At 46.2% G+C, this 19,636-nt stretch overlaps 1 protein-coding gene and 1 non-coding gene across 10 annotated transcripts in view; both read right to left on the bottom strand.

Annotated features, from left to right (window-relative positions):
• The window catches only part of SZRD1 (SUZ RNA binding domain containing 1), a 29,345-nt gene that overhangs the window by 3,933 nt on the left and 5,776 nt on the right, over window positions 1-19,636 (bottom strand). For 3 of the 9 annotated variants that reach the window (XM_053575097.1, XM_053575099.1, XM_053575096.1), the window contains exons 2-3: window positions 3,631-3,680; window positions 1,634-1,888 (exon numbers count right to left, since the gene is read on the bottom strand). In XM_053575097.1, the coding sequence (XP_053431072.1) occupies window positions 1,634-1,888; window positions 3,631-3,680 (305 nt within the window). Of the gene's footprint in view, window positions 1-1,633; window positions 1,889-3,630; window positions 3,681-17,319; window positions 17,407-19,636 lie in introns of all 9 variants that reach the window. The other 6 variants (XM_053575095.1, XM_053575093.1, XM_053575094.1 and 3 more) reach the window with 5 other exon arrangements.
• On the bottom strand, window positions 6,023-6,126 carry LOC128575656 (U6 spliceosomal RNA). Its single transcript, XR_008377077.1, has one exon. It is a non-coding gene; the product is annotated as a U6 spliceosomal RNA (small nuclear RNA).

Raw genomic sequence — 19,636 nt, 5'->3', positions numbered from 1 at the left:
GGCGCCCTAACCTTCAAAATTATGAAAGGACAGAAAGTACATAGATTCGTTTTTCAACTACCAGAATAACAAACCAAAAAGGTCTCTCAAGGTTAGAAAGAGGCCCTTTTAACAAGCACTACTTTACCAGGAAGTGACAAACTTACATAATGCAACCTCTGTAGAGAAATACTACTGCAGAGAAAAAATGCCAAGTGTACAGCCAGGCGTGGTGGCTCACACCTGTAATCCTAGCACTCTGGGAGGCTGAGGTGGGTGGATTGCTTGAGCTCACAAGTTCAAGACCAGCCTAAGCAAAAGTGAGACCTCGTCTCTACTAAAAATACAAAAAACTAAGGCAAGAGGATCTCTTGAACCCAAGAGTTGGAGGTTGCTGTGAGCTATGACACCACAGCACTCTACCCAGGGTGACAGCTTAAGACTCTGTCTCCAAAAAAAAAAAAAGCCAAGAGTAAAAAAATCTTAGAAAATTCACAGAACACTATAGTGGGCTACTAGAGACCCTGCAGATATTATAGAAGCACTTAACTGGGCACTTTCCACTGCCAGCCAGGTTTCTCAGCACCTTGTGCTCAATTACTCAGTGACCTGCACAACTCGATAAGGTAGGTACTATCACTATCCCATTTTTCAGACTGGGCAACTAAGGCCCAGAGAGAGGTTACATTAGTTAATTAAGAAGAGATAAGGGGCAGCACCTGTGGTTCAGAGGAGTAGGGCGCTGGCCCCATATGCTGGAGGTGGTGAGTTCAAACCCAGCCCCAGCCAAAAACTGCAAAAGAAAAAAAAAAAAGTGTTGAGAGGCACCAGTAGCTCAGTGAGTAGGGTGCCAGCCACATACACCGGAGGGTGGCAGGTTCAAACCCAGCCCAGGTGAGCTAAATAACTGCAACAAAAAAATAGCTGGCGTTGTGGCGGTGCCTGTAGTCCCAGCTACTTGGGAGGCTGAGGCAAGAGAATCGCTTAAGCCCAAGAGTTGGAGGTTGCTGTGAGCTGTGACGCCATATCATTCTACCAGGGCAACAGCTTGAGACTCTGCCACAAACAAACAAACAAACAAACAAACAAAAAAGGAGGTAAGTGGACTGGGTACGGTGGCTCACGCCTGTAATCCAGTACTCTGGGAGGCCAAGGCGGGTAGATTGCTTGAGCTCAAGAGTTCAGACCAACCTGAGCAAAAGCGAAACCCCATCTTTAATAAAAATGAAAAAACAAAACAAAACAAAAACTGAGGCAAGAGGATCACTTGACCCCCAAGAGTTGGAGGTTGCTGTGAGGTATGACGCCAGGGCACTCTACCCAGGACAATAGCTTAAGACTCTGTCTCAAAAAAAAAAAAAGAGGTAAGTGGCAGACTTTGATTCAAGTCCATGCCTATAACCTCTACGCAACACTGCCCCCAGTGTCTGCAGACCACAGACGCAGCATGCCAGCAAACCACTACCTCCAAGTATCCTGCCAGGCTTTCAAGGAGGTCCCCAGGTGATGTGGCTCAGGCAGGGAAGTAGCTCCAGCAGGCTCCTGCCTTGATTCTGCTTGCTTCTCACTTTCTATGTGCAGCCAGGTTGCGCTCCTCCTCCTCAGGGTGGACTGGAACAGTGGTCACTGGCCAGCCCCTGCCAACTACACTCACCTGTCAAGGATGGGTTTCTCCTGCTCCTCCTCGGGGCTGGCACTGCCCAGGATCCGCTTCCGGGCCTCGGCGTACTCCGCCTCCCGCTGCGCTAGGGACTTGACTGGAAGGGCTGGCCTGCTGGTGGAGTTGGGGCTGCTGACCACACCGTTGCTGGTGGGCCTCTTGAGGATGCGGATCTGTGGAGGGGGCCCCGTGGGAAGGCTATCGTCCTGAATCACAATGGGCACTTTGGGAGGAGATTTGGATTTCCTGCTGACAAAGAGCAAACACAGCTTCACAAATCCTACTCCTGACTACAGGCCCCCTCCATATCCCCTAACCACCACCCTCATCACTTCCCCACCCACCAACTAATTCTTATCCATTACTCTCTGGCCTCTGACCAGATAGCAAAACTTCCACTCCTCAAGAGGGTTTTCTCAAAAAAGCAAGTTTCCACCAGCTCTGGCAGTCCCCAGGAACCCCTCCTCTACACTAACCCCTGGTGAGGGGGCTGGAACACCAATTCATTCTGGGACTTCTATCCCCAGTTATCACAGTGCCATCAACCACAATTTGGCCCCTATGGCAAAAACATTTTCATGTCCAGAATCCAATAATTTCAGTTAAGTTCCCAACTTTCTTACACAGACCAGAGTATGACCGGCTTGTGAGACTAGGGTTTAGCAAAGTGTTTGCTCCTTAGCCAGCTTCTTGTATGATGTGCTCAAACCAGTCAGACACTACAAAGGAGCCTGCTAATGCCATCCCTGCCTGGCATCAAGACAGGATTTACAAAACTGCCTCAGCCTTCTGGTGACAGTGACCTGTTCCTCTCAGAGACAAGCCACACCAGACAATTGAATTGCCTCTTCAAAAGAGCTTCTGAGCAGAGAAACCTCCCTCACCAGGGCTCTCTGGTGTGTTGGACAGCGGCGGGGCTGGGGTGAAGGATGATCCCAGAAACAGTGCTTGGCAAGGCTCAAAAGAGAGGCATTGTCCAAGTCTGTTGGACATGCACATCAAGGCAATGTGTCCACAGGAGAAGCGGAATTAACAAAAAACAAAGAGGGAAAACAACACAGGAAGGGAAAGAAACAAAAGCCACAGGAGAAGAAAGGACTCCAGGTAAGGAATGGCCACTCTGAAACTAGCCACCAGGACCTTCCTTAGAGCAGTCAACTAGCTTTTCTTAAGAACCAAACAGGTCCACAGGGGCCTGTTTTCAGAGCCTTAGTCGTCAGGAGGGACAAGAACTATAGGACTCAGCAGCTGCCAGGATGAACTGGAACGAGTCCTAGGTGGAACAGGAAGGCATGGAAAGGGGACTTGTAACCAGGGGTTAGTGCAGTTGCTGAAATGAGCAGACAGACAAGGAGCCAGGAAAGCTAGCGGGCTGGCAGAGCACCCCAGAGTTCCCTGGGGAACGTCCAGGTGGCACCTTGCGCAAATCCAAAGAGATCCTCCCTTCTTCCTATCGCTCTCTCTGTGGAAAATCAACAGGTTACCTGAGCCCAAAGACAAAAAGCTGGAGTCAACTTTCACCTGCTCTGGAAACTCACCTTTCTCTGCTGTCTGGGTGGGGAACAAAGCTATCCTTAGAGGTCTTTTCAAGAATTTCCTAGTCTTTTATTCCAGGATACCCTCACAAGACCCTAAACCACCAAGTCACTGGGGGCCTAGAGCAGTCGCTTGTCCAAACTCCTCGTATTAGAGAAACCTACCCCAAACTTCAGGGCAACTGGGGGGCACAGTCAGGCCTAACACAAGTCTTCCAACCTGTCACCTCCCCACTTCCCTCATACAGGGGCCCCATAAGATTAAGAGGCAAGTGCAACACCCCAGCCTCACTCCCAAAGCCTAGCCACCATGTCATGGTCTCCAACTTGGAGGGAAGGATCCACTGCCCAGGAGCCTGATCTGCTAAACCTAACGGCCAGCTGGAGAACACCACTGCCTGCCCAGCTCTCTTAACAGAAGAGAGCACGAGTCCTCAGACCAGACAGCAGCCTTACCTCTCCTTTTGTGTGATCTTCAGTTTTTTTTCCAACCGTCTGTCTATTTCCTAGAGGAAAAAAATGTATATAAAAAGTGGAAAAAATCTCTCTCAAATAAAAACTTATGTCTTTATTTTCAGATCTAATGGCAGTGCCCTCTCTCTAGCCACAGATATGACTGTGTTTTTCAAGGTAATGGATGTGGACTACACCTGGGTCATCTCCCTTCTACCCCCATGGCCACCGCAACGGTTGTAACCTCTGCCTGGTCTCCAACTAGTTTCCTTACCTCAACCTGTCCTTTATAGAGCCACTCAAATCAACTTTCTAAACATAAATCTTAGGCCACTTCCCCACTCAGAACTCCACTGCTTATGGAACCAAATCTAAGTTGCTAAGTAAGCCTCACCCATACCTTCTTTTACCTTCTGTTCTTGTTTTACTATTACTAATCCCCAGAACCCAGTGTGCTGTTCCACCTGTCTACGATGTCCTGTCCCCCTGCAAAGTCGCATTTATCCTAAACAATCCAGCTCGGATGAATGCCTCTACTTTGTAAAGTCTTCTCTGCTCCTCAAGGGTAAACTCTCCCTGTTACATTCCTTTGTGGTCACATGCATCAAATATTTTATTATCTATTTTCTACCGTTAAGGACTTGCGCTCTCTGTGACTAACACACCTAAAAAAAGGCCTAGAGTAAAACAGAAGCCAATGTTCGTGGACCTGAAGTCCACAGGCTACCAGTGGACAGTGGGGCAATCTGAAGAAGAGACAAGAACTCTGAGGATACAACATGGATTTCTCTGAGAACCAGAGCCTGACAGGTCCTGATTAACACAATGCCACCATTTTAGAAAAAAGCAAAAAGAAGAAAGATGCTGAGAAGGAGTAGCAGGCAGAATTACCTTCCAACACGTTCTGGCCCTCAACCCCCACTATGCTGGGCCTAACCTCTCCAAGTCTCGGGCGGGACATCAGTGCCCATGGCAACCCAAGCCCAGTGTTCAGCACAGGAATTCTGTGGCACACCTTCCTGTGTGAGTGTCCATACCCTGGGGGAGGGCTTGTAGAGAAACTGTGCACAAAGACCAACCCCCAGCTTCTTGGTTATCTCACTCACTCTCAGTGAGGGCAGGGCCACCTGGCCACTATGGAAAAGGGAGAAATTTTTTTTTTTTTTTTGTAGAGACACAGTCTCACTTTGTCAACCCTTGGCAGAGTGCCATGGCATCACACAGCTCACAGCAACCTCCAACTCCTGGGCTTATGTGATTCTTTTGCCTCGGCCTCCTGAGTAGCTGGGACTACAGGCGCCCGCCAGAACACCCAGCTATTTTTTTGTTGCAGTTTGACCAGGGTCAGGTTTGAACCCACCACCCTTGGTATATGGGGCCGGTGCCTTACCCACTGAGCCACAGGCACAGCCCCAAAAGGGAGAAAAATTATATTTTTCTTTGGAGAGGTCTATAATAGTGGTTCTCAACCAGATTCCATTCTGCCCCACAGGGGACATTTGGCAATGTCAAGACAATTTTTGATGGTTACTACTGGGGCAAAATGGATGCTACTGCCAGCTAGTGAGAAGAGCCCAGGGATGCTGCCAAACATCCTCAATGCAGAGGACAGTCCCCACCACAAAGATTTATCCAACTCCGTATGTCAACAGGCCAAGACTGAGAAACCATGATGTATAAGAGACATGGGATTTTCAAAGAAGTCCATCACTCACAAACATTAAGAACCACAGCTATAATAAGAAGGCTTTGAAATGTGCTGAGATCCACCTCACAGCCTGGCGTGTGGCCTGACTCCGGGAATGTTCTGTATATCCTGAAAGGACTGTACCCTGTAATGGATAGGTACAGTTCAAGCTGGTTACCCACATTGTTAAAATCTTGTAAATTCTTACTGATTTGTTTGAATTACTGAATATGGAAAAAACTAATAATTTTTCTTTCTTTTTGAGACAGTGTCACTGTTGCCCAGGCTGGAGTGCAGTGGTGTCATCATAGATCACAGAAACCTCAAACACCTGGGTTGAAGCAATCCTCCTGCCTCAGCCTCCTGAGTAGATGGTACTTTAGGTATGCGTCACCACACTCCACTAATTTTTCTTTTTTTTTTTTTTTAATTTGGCCGGGGCTGGGTTTGAACCCGCAACCTCCTGCATATGGGACCGGCGCCCTACCCGCTGAGCCACAGGCGCCGCCCTCCACTAATTTTTCTATGTTTTATAGAGATGAGGTTTATGTTGCTCAGGCTGGTCTCAACCAATCCTCTTTCCTCAGCTTCCCAAAGTGCTGGGATTACAAGTGTGAGCCCCTGTGCCTGGCCAAGAATTACTTTTTCCTGTAAGTCAGATGTCATTATGAAGTTATCTCGTCTTAGCATCTATTGCTTATTTATTTTTGAAATATGGGACACTTCATGAATTTGCCTGTCATCCTTGCACAGGGGCCATGCTAATCTCAGTATTGTTTCAATTTTAGTGTATGTACTGCTGAAGCAGGCACAGCATCTACTGTTTAATATTGATGAAGCTAGGCCAGCTTCCTTTTGGTTAGCACTTCCTGGAACGTGTTTTTTCTCACCTTCCCATGTCCTTAATTCATGTCTCTTGTAAACAATATGAACTATAGATTAGTCATATGAAGCTAGATTTAAATCCAGTCTCCACTGACACTCATTCAGGTTGGTGCTGACTTGTGTTTAAAATGTATTTATAGGGCAGCGTCTGTGGCTCAGGGAGTAGGGCACTGGCCCCATATACTGAAGGTGGTAGGTTCAAACCCGGCTCCGGCCAAACTGCAACAAAAAATAGCTGGGAGTTGTGGCGGGTGCCTGTAGTCCCAGCTACTCAGGAGGGTGAGGCAAGAGAATTGCCTTAAAGCCCAAGAGCTGGAGGTTGCTATGAGCTGTGATGCCACAGCACTCCACTGAGAGCAACAAAATGAGACTGTCTCTAAATAAATAAATAAAATATATTTACAATATGTCAGACTCTCGAGAGGCTAAGAAGCACCAAAACAAAAGCCTCTCACTCAAGCCTGGAACACAGCTGGCACTCAATGAACATTCAGTGACCATATGGGAAAGGTACAATGGTAAGAGAATGACCTGGATGTTTTCTGTGGACAAACACAGACACTCACACAGAATCTTATGCCCACTGCATACTTTGTGTCAGAATTGTATTAAATCTATTAATATCAGAGTTATTGCCTGAGTAAACACTGTCTCACATTAATCTAATGCCCATTACCTTTTAAGAGCTTTTCAAGGCTTTTCACGAATGACTTCTTGTTTTAAAGTTCCACACTGGATCACTTTGCTCCAACCTGAAAATGAGACTGCCTATTCAAGTTTCTCCATCATAAATTCAAGGTTTAACATCTGTAGGATTTCAGATGCCTTTGAACTGGGTTGAACCTAAATGCCTGCATAGGCGAGGCAAGAGCCAAACTCCATATGCAGGGGGCACACCCAAGGATGTGAAGGGGCTGCAAGAGCACTCACCTGCCTAGACAGGCCACCGCCAAACCTTGGCTGATTAGGGCTACATATGCCACTTCAGAAGAAACTGAATTCAAGATGTTTATGGGAAAGCTCTCAATTTTTAAACTTCATTACATAAACTCTTACTTTCATTATCACTGTGAGGGCCAAATAAAACATAGAAGCAAATGGGACTAATATTATATTAATATGTTAGCTAAATTTGACAGGTCTCCCAAGTTTCCTATCAGGAGAGCAAACTGCTTATTTCTCTAGGGCTTTATGGAAGATGACTCTGCCCCGTCCCAGTATGTGAAGCCTGGGTAGAAAAAAGCGCCCGCAGAGAACATTATGGGCCACGTCTGAGTAAATGTGTCTCTGTCCCCAAACCAGAACATAACCAGCAGAGCTGGCACATAATATAATGCCACTGGTTATAAAAATAATGCCATACATCAATATAATGCTTTATGGCTATCGATGTACTTTGCAAACATTCATTTTCTGCTAACACTAGCCCTGTTTGATAGACAAAGCAGCTTTGGTCCTTCTCTGTTAGATGAGGGTAGTGTGTCCCAGAGAAGTTAAGGAACTTACCCAAGGCCAGAAAGAAGTAAACTGTAAAAAGGCAAGTTTTTGAACTAGCCTTTTGAGGTTTCCAGGCTGACACCATCCCACAATTGCTCATATCCCTGTAAATGCTGGTAAAAGCCATAAGACAGGGGCGGTGCCTGTGGCTCAGTGAGCAGGGCGCCAGCCCTACATACTGAGGGTGGCGGGTTCAAAACCGGCCCCAGCCAAACTGTAACAAAAAGAAAAAGTAGCTGGGTGTTGTGGTGGGGGCCTGTAGTCCTAGCTACTCAGGAGGCTGAGGCAAGAGAATCGCCTAAGCCCAAGAGCTGGAGGTTGCTATGAGCTGTGATGCCACAGCACTCTACTGAAGGCCACAAAGTGAGACTCTGTCTTTGAAAAAAAAAAGCCATAAGACAATGATCATCTCTCCACCATCTCCCCTGATCCCACACTGCTCTCTGGCACACCAAAAACTAAAACTCCTTCCCAACTCCTTCATGTCAGGTGTGAAGGCTTTATCAGAGCTGGAGAAGGATTCTTCCATCAGATTATAGAATGGAACATAAACTCAAGCAGCTCTGGTGGAAAGCAGATCCTGGTCACCTCCAGATGGCCAGCTGGACACCAGCATGCTCAGAGCCATCCAAGCAAGAGAAGAGTGCGCTCTGCCAGCAGCTGCAGAGGGCACTGCATCTCGCTCTGGAGTCTGTCCAGGTATCATGAGTCAGTCCATTTTCTCCTCCGACAAGGCCTTGCAATCAATCTGCTCTCAGACTTATGCTCTGAAAGCTTGGACCAAGTCAAAACTTTCCTATAGGGCACATGGACAAGGAGAATGTGGGTTCTCCTCCACGGGTGCAATAGCTCAATGGAATTAAACAGGCCTCAGAATTTATGCTGTGTGAAGCAGCACTCAGATATGGGCCTGAAATAAGGAATCACATTACCCAAGGGTACCTTCTCTTTTTATAAGGATGCACAAAGCCCTGGCCAAGGTCAAGCTCCTGTGTTAGAAGCCTGACTTCCAGGGCTATAAACTCTGTGATTCTGCTCTGGAGGCATAAGGGCATAAGCACATCACAGGGGAGGGATTTCTTATGACTCTTCCTTCTCTGTCCTCCTATGAAGTCTTTTTATTTTTTTGCCAAACAGCAGAAAGCAGACTACAGAAGATGACACTATGTGTTGTACTGGTCCATATCCAAAGCAAAAGATCTGTTTTTGCCAAACCAAGGTTCCACTTGTACTGGGACTACACCTCTACAAAAATGAGGTATACACTTCCTGATCTGAGAGAACAAGCAAAGCCAGAAATAATTAAAGAGTAGAGAGGCGGGAAATCATGAAGAACCAGAATGGTGAGGGAGGGGGGTTCTGAACAAGGCTGGTGCTTTATGGGCCACAACCACAAGAGGAATGAAATCACACATCAACATCTGTGAATTTAACTCATCAGAGGAGGAAGTACAGCTTTATTGGCTGCTGCTGCCCTTAACCTTGGAATGGATGTGCCTGTGTGAGCCCTCAGCTGGGAGATGGGAGCCTCAGAGCGTAACAGGGATACCATCTTTCCAAAGGAGGAAAGCAGGGAAGGGGTCACTTAAAATAGTTTTTACACAGTTATAAATTACAAAGGGAACCCAGAGGATAGTGGTGTGTCTGCAAGGCAGGGCAGATTACAATAACAGGTTCACTCCTGTAACATTAAGAGGTGGATAAGAAAGGAAAGAGAAAGATGAGAAGGTGAGAGGAGAGGGAGAAAGGCTGAGGAGAGAAATAGGCTGTTCTGGGCTTTGGTGTGAAGAACAGCAAGCACAGCACTATTACAGCTGTGTCTCTTCAGTTCACCGAGGGGTGAGGAAGCCCTGGGGGACTGATTTAAACCAGACAAACTCACAAAAGACAGAGTGACCAAACATCCTCATCTGTTATACTGTGAAAAGGGAGTCTCACCCTTCCTGGTGCCTGACCTGCTGCTGCCCACTCCCCAGAGCCACCAGCCCTAAGCCCTGTCCCATGTCTCAGCTCCAGAGACAAAAGTAAACTGTTCTCCAACACAGCACCCCTCTCTTCGGTCACCACAACAATCAACACAATACCTAAGAAGTCAAGCAAGCTTAAGCTAAACGGAGATATGAGAGATACTGGGCTCTGAATCAGGAAAAACTCTTTTTATTGGCAACAAAGCTACTATTTAAGTAACTTTTCACAAATAATTTGCTTCTCTCTGTTAGTTTTCATTTCAGAAGATGACATTCCTGATTCTCCTCTCAAATTCAAAAAATGATAACTGTTTTGAGCTCCTGGTGAACCGCTATGTCCCACAGGGTCACCTGGTCTTCTCTAGCTTCACTGAGTTGGGAAGCACAAGTCTACAGTGGACCCTGTAGAGATGTGAAGAGAGAGCAACACGGAGAGTACAACAAGGATTTCTCTCAGAACCAGAGCCTCATTAACACAAAGGCATCATTTTAGAAAAAAGCAAAGAGGAGAAAGATATTGAGAAAGGGTAGCAGACAGGACATTCTGGCCTTGAAATCCCACCACCGCAGGCCAGTGCTGGGCCTAATCTCATTGGTGGTCACAGAGCCACCTGTGTCAGGGTCTCTTCACAGAGCCGATTCCCAACCAAGGTACCTTATGCTTCCCATACTGCAAATCTGGATGATATTCTGGCTCCTCTCATGAGGGCTCCAGTTTCATTTAGTATCAAGCAAAAGAATTCATAGGTAGAACCAATCTACAATGGCAAAATCTGGCCTAAAACTGTCAGATAAAAAGGTCTTTGTACCTTTAAAATGCATCACTAGCCATTTCAAGTCCAGAATGTAATCCATAGATTTCTTCAAACAACCTGCATGCTGATTTAACTGTTTCATTCCTGCCTTATTTCTTTGGATCAGTGGCACAGTCGTGACAGTGTGCTACTATGGTAGAGAAGGTAATCTCTAATGCTCCTGCTTATTCCACCTCCCCTGGTTAACCCAAGGGAGGGAAGCGCTCATGGTCCTATCACTCAAGTTTGATTCTATAGGGATACTTCAGGATCACTGCCAGGTTTTTAAAAAAAATTAACTCCTGGCCACACATAATGGGATAAGTCAAAAAAGCAAAAATAATTCAAAGGTTGAGACACAAGATCTATAGGACATAGCCAGGCCCATTTACTGATTTGCCTATTAAAAAAAAATGGTGGGGGGCGGGGCAGTGGCTCAGTGCCTGTAGCTCAAGCGGCTAAGGCAATAGCCACATACACCAGAGCTGGTGGGTCTGAATCCAGCCTGGGCCAGCTGAACAACAATGACAGCTGCAACAAAAAACAGCTGGGCGTTGTGGCACCTGTAGTCCCAGCTACTTGGGAGGCTGAGGCAAGAGAATCACTTAAGCCCGGGAGTTGGAGGTTCCTGTGAGCTGTGATCCCATGGCACTTTACACAGGGTGATAGCTTGAGGCTGTGTCTTGGGGCGGGGGGTGTGTGTGTGTGTGTGTGTGGAAAAAAAGATGAGGGGTTAGGTAGGAGTTGTGGCAGGGATCTGTAGTCCTAGCTACTTGGGAGGCTGAGGCAAGAGAATCACATAATCCCAAGACTTTGAGGTTGCTGTGAGCTGTGACGCCATAGCACTCTACTGAGGGCAACATAAGACTGTCTCAAAAAATAAAAATAAAAATAAAAAAAGATAGGAAGTGCTAGGTGTGGTGGCTCATGCCTATAACCCCAGCACTTGGGATGCTGAGGCAGGTGGACTGCTGGAGTTCACAGGTTCAAGATCAGCCTGAGCAAGAGCAAGAGCAAAACCCCGTCTCTAAAAAATAGGCAGGTGTTGTGGTGGGCACCTGTAGTCCCAGCTACTCGGAAGGCTGAGGCAAGAGGATCACTTGAACCCAAGAGTTTGAGATTGCTGTGAGCTAAGATGCCATGGCACTCTACCAAGGGTAACCAAATGAGACTCTGTCTCCAAAAAAAAAAAAAAAAAAAAAAAGATGGGGGAGGGGTCACACTACATTGCCCCAGCTGGTCTTAAACTTCTGGACTTAAGCAATCTTCCTGCCTCAGCCTCCAGAGTAATTGGTACTGCACAAAAGATTTGCCTTTTTTTGGGAAGCACCTGTGGCTCAGTGAGTAGGGCGCCGACCCCATCTACTGAGGGTGGCAGGTTTGAACCCGGCCCTGGCCAAACTGCTACAAAAAAATAGCCAGGCATTCTGCAGGGCACCTGTAGTCCCAGCTACTTGGGAGGCCGAGGCAAGAGAATCTCTTAAGCCTAGGAGTTGGATATTTCTGTGAGCTGTGATGCCACGGTACTCTACCGAGGATGACAAAGTCAGACTTTGTCTCTAAAAAAAAAAAGATTTGCCTTTTTTAGGCTGGGTGTGGTGCCTCACGCCTGTAATCTTAGCACTATGGGAGGCCAAGGCGGGTGGACTGCTTGAGCTCACGAGTTTAAGACCAGACTAAGCAAAAAGCAAGACCCCATCTCTACTACAAATAGAAAAACTGAAGCAAGAGGATCGCTTGAGGCCAAGAGTTGGAGGTTGCTGTGAGCTATGACAGCACCGCAATCAACCCAAGGTGATAGCTTGAGACTCTGTCTCCAAAAAAAAGACCAGCCTGAGCAAGAACAAGATACCATCTCTAAAAAAATAGTTGCGTGTTGTGGTGGGCGCCTGTAGTCCCAGCTACTCGGGAGGCTGAGGCAAAAGAATTGCTTGAGGCTCTGGATATAAACAAACAAAAAGAATCGCTTGAGCCCAAGAGTCGGAGGTTGCTGTGAGCTATGATGTCACTGTACTTTACCTAGGGCTATAGAGACTGTCTCAAAAAAAAAAAAAAAAAAAAATTTTTTTTCCATCTCCCTAAGAAGTATTTTTTTAAAAACTGATGTTTATTTTCCTCCAACCTTATTTCCATCTTGTTTAAGAGCTTGTGGAAGAACAGCATAAGATCACTCAGTGGTTGTTCCTACCCATTCTGTGCCCTGAGCAGCGGGAGGTGCAGACCAGTCTTGGCTGGCAAGCTGGGCACTCCAGTTTTTTTTTGAGACAGTCTCACTATGTTGCCCTCTGTAGAGTACTGTGACATCACAGCTCACAGCAACCTCAAACTCTTGGGCTTAAGCGATTCTTTTGCCTCAGCCTCCCTAGTAGCTGGGACTACAGGTGCCCACCACAATACCTGGCCTTTTTTTTTTTTTTTTTTGCGGTTTTTGGCCAGGGCTGGGTTTGAACCCGCCACCTCAGGCATATGGGGCCGGCACCCTACTCCTTTGAGCCACAGGCGCCACCCTGCTCCCTGGCTATTTTTTTTTTAGAGGTGGGGTCTTGCTCAGGCTGGTCTTCAAAAGCTGATCCACTCACCTCGGCCTCCTAGAGTGCTAAGATTACACATGTGAGCCACCACCTTGCCTAAGTTTTGCCTTTTTAATGCAGACTCAGGTTAGTATGTATTAGGGTTCCATTTCCCACAAAACATTCCTTCTTTTGTACTCCCACAACCAGGGAAACATTCCACTTTAATTAAATAGGACACAGGATATAGTTCTAAAATTGCTTGTCTAAGGAAGTCTGTGCTTTGTTAATGTGCCTCAAAGTCATTTTTATTTTGCTCCATTGTGACAAAAACAAGTTGGAGACAAGCATTTATAGCAAGCCTACTCTAAAGTAGAGACCCATAAGTGAGGAAGGCAACCTTTGCTGTTGAAAAGTTAGATAAATAAGTCACAGAAGCTGTTATTTGTGGTTGAACTATATCTCGGAAAGAGAAGTAGAGAGTTGAGAAATCCTGCCATGAGAAGTCAGGGAAAACTCCAGGGCCTCACAGGACATGCATTTCAAGAGAAGAAAAGGTACATAAGAGGTGTTAACAGGCCCAGCTACTCAGAAAGCTGGGTGAGAGGATCACTTGAGTCCAGGAGTTCTGGGCTGCAGCAAGCTATGATTGGCCTACTGCATTCCAGCCTGGGCTACAGAGCCAAACCCTCTCTCTCTCTCTTTTTTTTTTTTTGAGACAAAGTCTCACTATGTCGCCCTCAGTAGAGTGCTGTAATGTCACAGCTAAAAGCAACCTCAAACTCTTGGGCTTAAGTGACTCTCCCGCTTCGGCTTCCAGAGTAGCGGGGACTACATAATGCCCGGCTATTTTTGGTTGCACTTGTCATTGTTGTTTAGCAGGCCAGGGCCGCACTCAAACCCGCCAGCCTCAGTGTAGTGGCCAGTGTCCTACTCACTGAGCTATGGGAGCCGCCAAAACCCTCTCTCTTAAAACAACAACAACAAAAGCATGAACAGAGAAAAAAAAAGAAAAGAAAAAAATAAGATACCTCTTAGACCAGTGGTTCTCAACCTTCCTAATGCTGTGACCCTTTAACACAGTTCCTCATGTTGTGGTGACCCCCATACATAAAATTATTTTTGTTGCTACTTCATACCTGTAATTTTGCTACTGTTATCCTAAAACCATCGGAAATGTGTTTTCCGATGGTCTTAGGTGACCCCCAAAGGGGTCGCGACCCACAGGTTGAAAACCGCTGCGTTACCTTTGAGGTGTTAACAGGCCAGTGTCATCTTAAGGTTCCACGGGGAGGGCACGACCCTTTTGGGGGTCTCCTGCATATCAGATATTTACATTATGATTCATAACAGTAGCAAAATTACAGTTATGAAGTAGCAACAAAAATAATTTTATGGTGGGGGGGTCACCACAACATGAGGAACTGTATTAAAGAGTCGAGGCATTAGGAAGGTTGAGAACCACTGTCCTAGACCAATAAGTTCAAATCTAGAAAGGTACTTCACAAGGATGCCACCTCTTCTTTTAATCTGCTTCTGAGAAATCACCTGCATTTACTTTATCTGCAGAAAATTAGCAACAATTCCTGGGGCCAATAAGATATGAATTTGAAGAAACCAGGGTTACCAGAAAACCATGAAAGGCTTTGGGTGTGGTATGTTACATAGATCAAAGTTTGTAAGGGGAAAAACATCCCCTGCTTTCTTCCCAAGTCCATTCAGCTTTCAGGACCTCTCTGTGTCTTTCCAGTAAGAGGGAATCCTTTGGATACACTCTAGACATACACTGTTGACCCGATTACCACTTGGATTTCAAAAGGTACCCAACTTACCACATCCAAACCCAAACGTGTGATTGTGCCCATGCCCTCACGTCTGCTCCACTCTCACTCCCATCTCAGCAGCTCCAGTCTTCTAGCTCCAAAGACTTGGGAGTCATCAATCACTGACACCTCTTTCACATTCTATTTCTGCACATCTTGTTGGTTCTACTCCTAAAACATATCCTGAATCTTTTCAACACTCCTGTTGCTACCATCCAGGTCCAAACCACTACTAGCCCTTGAACAGGGATTTCCGAAAGCATCCTGGTCAGTCTCCGTACTAACAGCATTACCATTGCCCCTAGAGTTTATGTTCCCCATAGCAAGAAAAGCCAGTGAGCCCTTTAAAAACCAAGTTAGCCCCGGCTCAGCACACTGCCACAGCTTCCTATTTCAAGGTGATACCCACCACTGCCTACTAGTCTTTACCAGATCTGGCTCCCTGTTACCTCGGACTTCATCTCCGACCACTCTCCCTACCCCACATTGGCCCTTTACTGTTCATCAGACAAAAAATTCATGCTCTAGCCTCAAGGCCTTTGCATTTGCTCCACTAGAAATGCACTTTTAGGGCAGCACCTGTGGCTCACTCAGTGAGTAGAGCCCTGGCCTTATATACCGAGGGTGGCAGGTTCGAACCCGGCCTCAGCCAAACTGCAACAACAACAACAAAATAGCCGGGCATTGTGGCAGGCGCCTGTAGTCCCAGCTACTCGGGAGGCTGAGGCAAGAGAATCACCTAAGCCCAAGAGCTGGAGGTTGCTGTGAGCTGACACCATCGCACTCCACCGAGGGCGACACACAGACTCTGTCTCTAAAAGAAAAAGAAAGATCCTATGGAACAGGATTTTACAGAAATATCTTGACTTCGCAAATGAAAAGGAATTAACTGAGAGAGGTTACTTAACTTTACCATGGTTCCACAGCTAGTATGAAGCAGAGCCAGAATTTTAATTAGGTCTATCTGGGTCCAAAGTGACACTATCCATATTCAAAACGAGAGCTAAGGTTTAGGTGCTTCTTGACAGTGGCAGTAGGAGCAGCATTGGCCACAGGCACAGGTAATATCCCAGGTCCTTCTTTACCACCTCTAATCACTGCCACAACCTGTGGGGACGGTACATCAGTCTTGCTGCATATTAGGGAGTTAAGTGACTTGCCTAAGGCCACACACCTAGTAAGTGACAGAACTGAACCTTAAACCTCAAGAGGAGGAAGCAGAAAGATTCAGCAGAATGGCAGGAACTAATAAGGTAGGATGCAGATTGACAGGTGGCTCCACCCTGCCTGGCCAGTTTAGTACAATCCCAGGTTCCTAAGGAAGGCCTAGCAGTGGCAGACCAGAGCTGACTTCCAAGGTCTAGAATTCAGGGGTCCTCAAACTGCGGCCCGCGGGCCACATGAGGTGGTATGATCGTACCTGTTCCCATTTTGTTTTTTTACTTCAAAATAAGGTATGTGCAGTGTGCATAGGAATTTGTTCATAGTTTTTTGTTTTTTTTAAACTATAGACCGGCCCTCCAACCGTCTGAGGGACAGTGAATTGGCCCCCTGTTTAAAAAGTTTGAGCATGCCTAGAGATCTTAAAGCTATGAAGAAGTACCCAAAAGAAATGATTCTTCAGTAGAAAACTGGCCTTAGCAATTTACATGTATTCCAGGCTAGGTAGAGGGCCTCTGAAACTTTGTAAATTGCTATTGTGAGACAATGTATTGTTTTGCTTTGAGTGCTTGTTCAAACATTCTTGGGAGAGGGAATCCATAAAGCTCTTTACCTTTAAAGTAATGGGATAGGTGGGGTGTGGTGGCTCAGGCCCATAATCCTAGCATCTTGGGAGGCCTAGGTGGGTGGATTGCTTGAGCTCATGAGTTAGAGACCAGCCTGAGCAAGAGTGAGAAACTGTCTCTACTAAAAATAGAAAAACTGAGGCAAGAGGATTGATTGAGCCCAAGAGCTGGAGGTTGCTGTGAGGTATGATGTCACAGCACTCTACCCAGGACAACAGCTTAAGACTCTGTCTCAAAAAAAAAAAAAAGAAATGGGATAGATAGGAACAGAGAGAATGGAGAGGCGCCCTGCCTTGGAAATAAAACAGGGAGAGATGGGGTTCCCATTTTCTGTGTTTTTGTATTGTTTTTCCCTTTTGCTTTTCTTTTCTTTTTTTGAGACAGAGCCTCAAGCTGTTGCCTTAGGTAGAGTGCTGTGGCATCACAGCTCACAGCAACCTCCAACTCCTGGGCTCAAGTGATTCTCCTGCCTCCACCTCCCAAGTAGCTGGGACCACAGGCACCCACCACAACACCCGGCTATTTTTTGGTTGCAGCCGTCATTGTTGTTTGGTGGGCCCGGGCTGGATTCGAATCCGTCAGCTCAGGTGTATGTGGCTGTTGCCTTAGCTGCTTGAGCCACAGGCGCTGAGCTCCCCCTTTTGCTTTTCATACAACACTAAGCAGTGCAAGTCTTAGAATAAACAGTACACTAGTCCTCTGGGGCAGAATGAAAAGAGACCCTTACGAAGTTTGAACCTACCTGGATAGAGGCTGCAGTGTCAGTGGTTGAACGGCTGGATAACATGCCTTCACTAAGATCAATGGCACTCTCTGCTCCAACATCTACCTTTGAAAGACACTTTTACTAAGTACTTTATTTAACTCTCACCACCAAGCAAAGCAAATTCTATAATTCTATTAATTCAATTTCACAAATTAGAAGCAAGCCTTAGAGAAGGGAAGATAGTGATTTGCCCCCAAATCAGACCTGGCATTTAAATTCCAATTTTCTTACTTCTATTGCCACTGATAGAGAAAAAGTGGGTTGGTAGGCTCGGCACCTGTGGTCCCAGCTACTCGGGAGGCTGAGGCAAGAGGATTGCTTATGACCAAGAGTTTGAGGTTGCTGTGAGCAGTGATGCCACAACACTCTACCCAGGACAACTGCTTGAGACTCTGTCTCAAAAAACAAAAACAAAAACAAAAAAAGTGGGTTGGTAACTCACAGAGGGAACCTATCATTTCCAGTGACCTTTAATAAAGACAGACAGCAAAGTTCCACTCACCAGAAAAAAAAAAAAAAAGAAGAAGAAGAAGAAAAAACTCAGGCATACTGACTTTGAAGGATGGACCAAAGTCACTACTACCCCATCCCCAAGCTCCTATTTTATTTCAACACCCAAGGGTGCTCTCATCAAAGGCTAGTTAGAACACATGACACTCATCAGCAGGGGCAGCAAAGGCCACGCCTGCAGAGCCAAAGGCTAAAGCAGGAAAAATGGAACACAAGGGGTAACACAATAGTTTGTAAAGCTATATCTACAGCAGAGGAGCACAACCGAAATCCAGTAAAAGGCAGTCAAATTCAGTATTTTACAGCCTGAGCAAGGGCAAGGCCCTGTCTCTAAAAATAGCCAGGCCGTGTGGCAGTTGCCTGTAGTCTCAGCTACTTGGGAGGCTGAGGCAAGAGGATCAATGAGCCCAAGAGTTTGAGGTTGCTGTGAGTTGTGATGCCATGGCACTCTACCACGAGCCACAAAGGAGACTCGGTCCCGAAAAAAAATTCAGTATTTAATATTCTGAGCAAAAATTTTTTATATTATTTTTTTCCACTTGGCCAAATACAAAAATTTGTTTCCCATTTAATGTCTATCAGCATCTCACTTTCAGTCACTGTTCTTAGGATTGCATCTACAGCAGCAGCATTACCCACTTGGCCTTTGAGCACTGAATTCAAGTTTCTCACAGACACAAAATTTACTGGCTCATCAGACTACAGAAGTAGGTAGTCAACCCAGGTGAAAACAAAACTCTTCCAAGGAACTAGCAACTTAGCATCCAGAAGCACTTAATTACTTGTGAGAGTCAAATGTAAACAAACTGTTTCAAAAAGGTCCCTGAGGACAGATCACCTGATTTCCTCTCCAGGACCAGGATATTTGCATTTATAACTCACAAGATATCACTGATAACAAATGTAAAAATGCTCCCCTCCTGGCCAGGTGTAAGCCCAACAATACACTTACGGAAACTTTCCAAAAGGGCCCACATGGGATTTGGATGCTTGCAGGCTTAGAAGCAGTATTTGTTTACCAGTTGAGTATACAACTAGGTAGCAGAAACACAACCCACCACTGGAAAGTCACAAAAGATTTTATAAGCCATTACAGCCAGAGGATGAGGTCTGGAAATTTAGTTCTCAAGGTCAATGAAGAATGATGACAGTCCTGACCTTTCCAAACCCAGTCATGATTGTCCTTCTCCATAATCTCATCATAAGGGCCCCTGAAGAATGCAACTGTAGGGGGCGGCGCCTGTGGCTCAGTGAGTAGGGCGCCGGCCCCATATGCTGAGGGTGGCGGGTTCAAACCCAGCCCCGGCCAAACTGCAACAAAAAAATAGCTGGGCGTTGTGGCGGGCGCCTGTAGTCCCAGCTGCTCGGGAGGCTGAGGCAAGAGAATCGCATAAGCCCAAGAGTTAGAGGTTGCTGTGAGCCGTGTGATGCCATGGCACTCTACCCAAGGGCGGTACAGTGAGACTCTGTCTCTACAAAAAAAAAAAAAAAGAATGCAACTGTACATATTTATTATTCCTTTTAGAAAGGAATGACTGTTATTTCCTGTGTTCCTTTTAGAAGGAAAAGCATTTTGCATGCAGGGAGGGGCCATCTTACTGTGAGGGACATTTTGAAATTCAGAGATAAGATTTCTACATACAGACCATCACTGGGATTTGCTGTCAATTTTTGTGGTGCATGATTGTAACCCTAATCATCATCCTGCACAGAGCAAGATATTAAAAGAGAAGGATGCCAGCTCGGCGCCTGTGGCTCAAGCAGGTGAGGCGCCAGCCACATA

Source organism: Nycticebus coucang, chromosome 22 (assembly GCF_027406575.1).
Source record: "Nycticebus coucang isolate mNycCou1 chromosome 22, mNycCou1.pri, whole genome shotgun sequence".
Lineage (NCBI taxonomy): Eukaryota > Metazoa > Chordata > Mammalia > Primates > Lorisidae > Nycticebus > Nycticebus coucang.
Note: the sequence above shows the minus strand (reverse complement) of the source record. Positions and strands in the feature narration are given on the sequence as shown.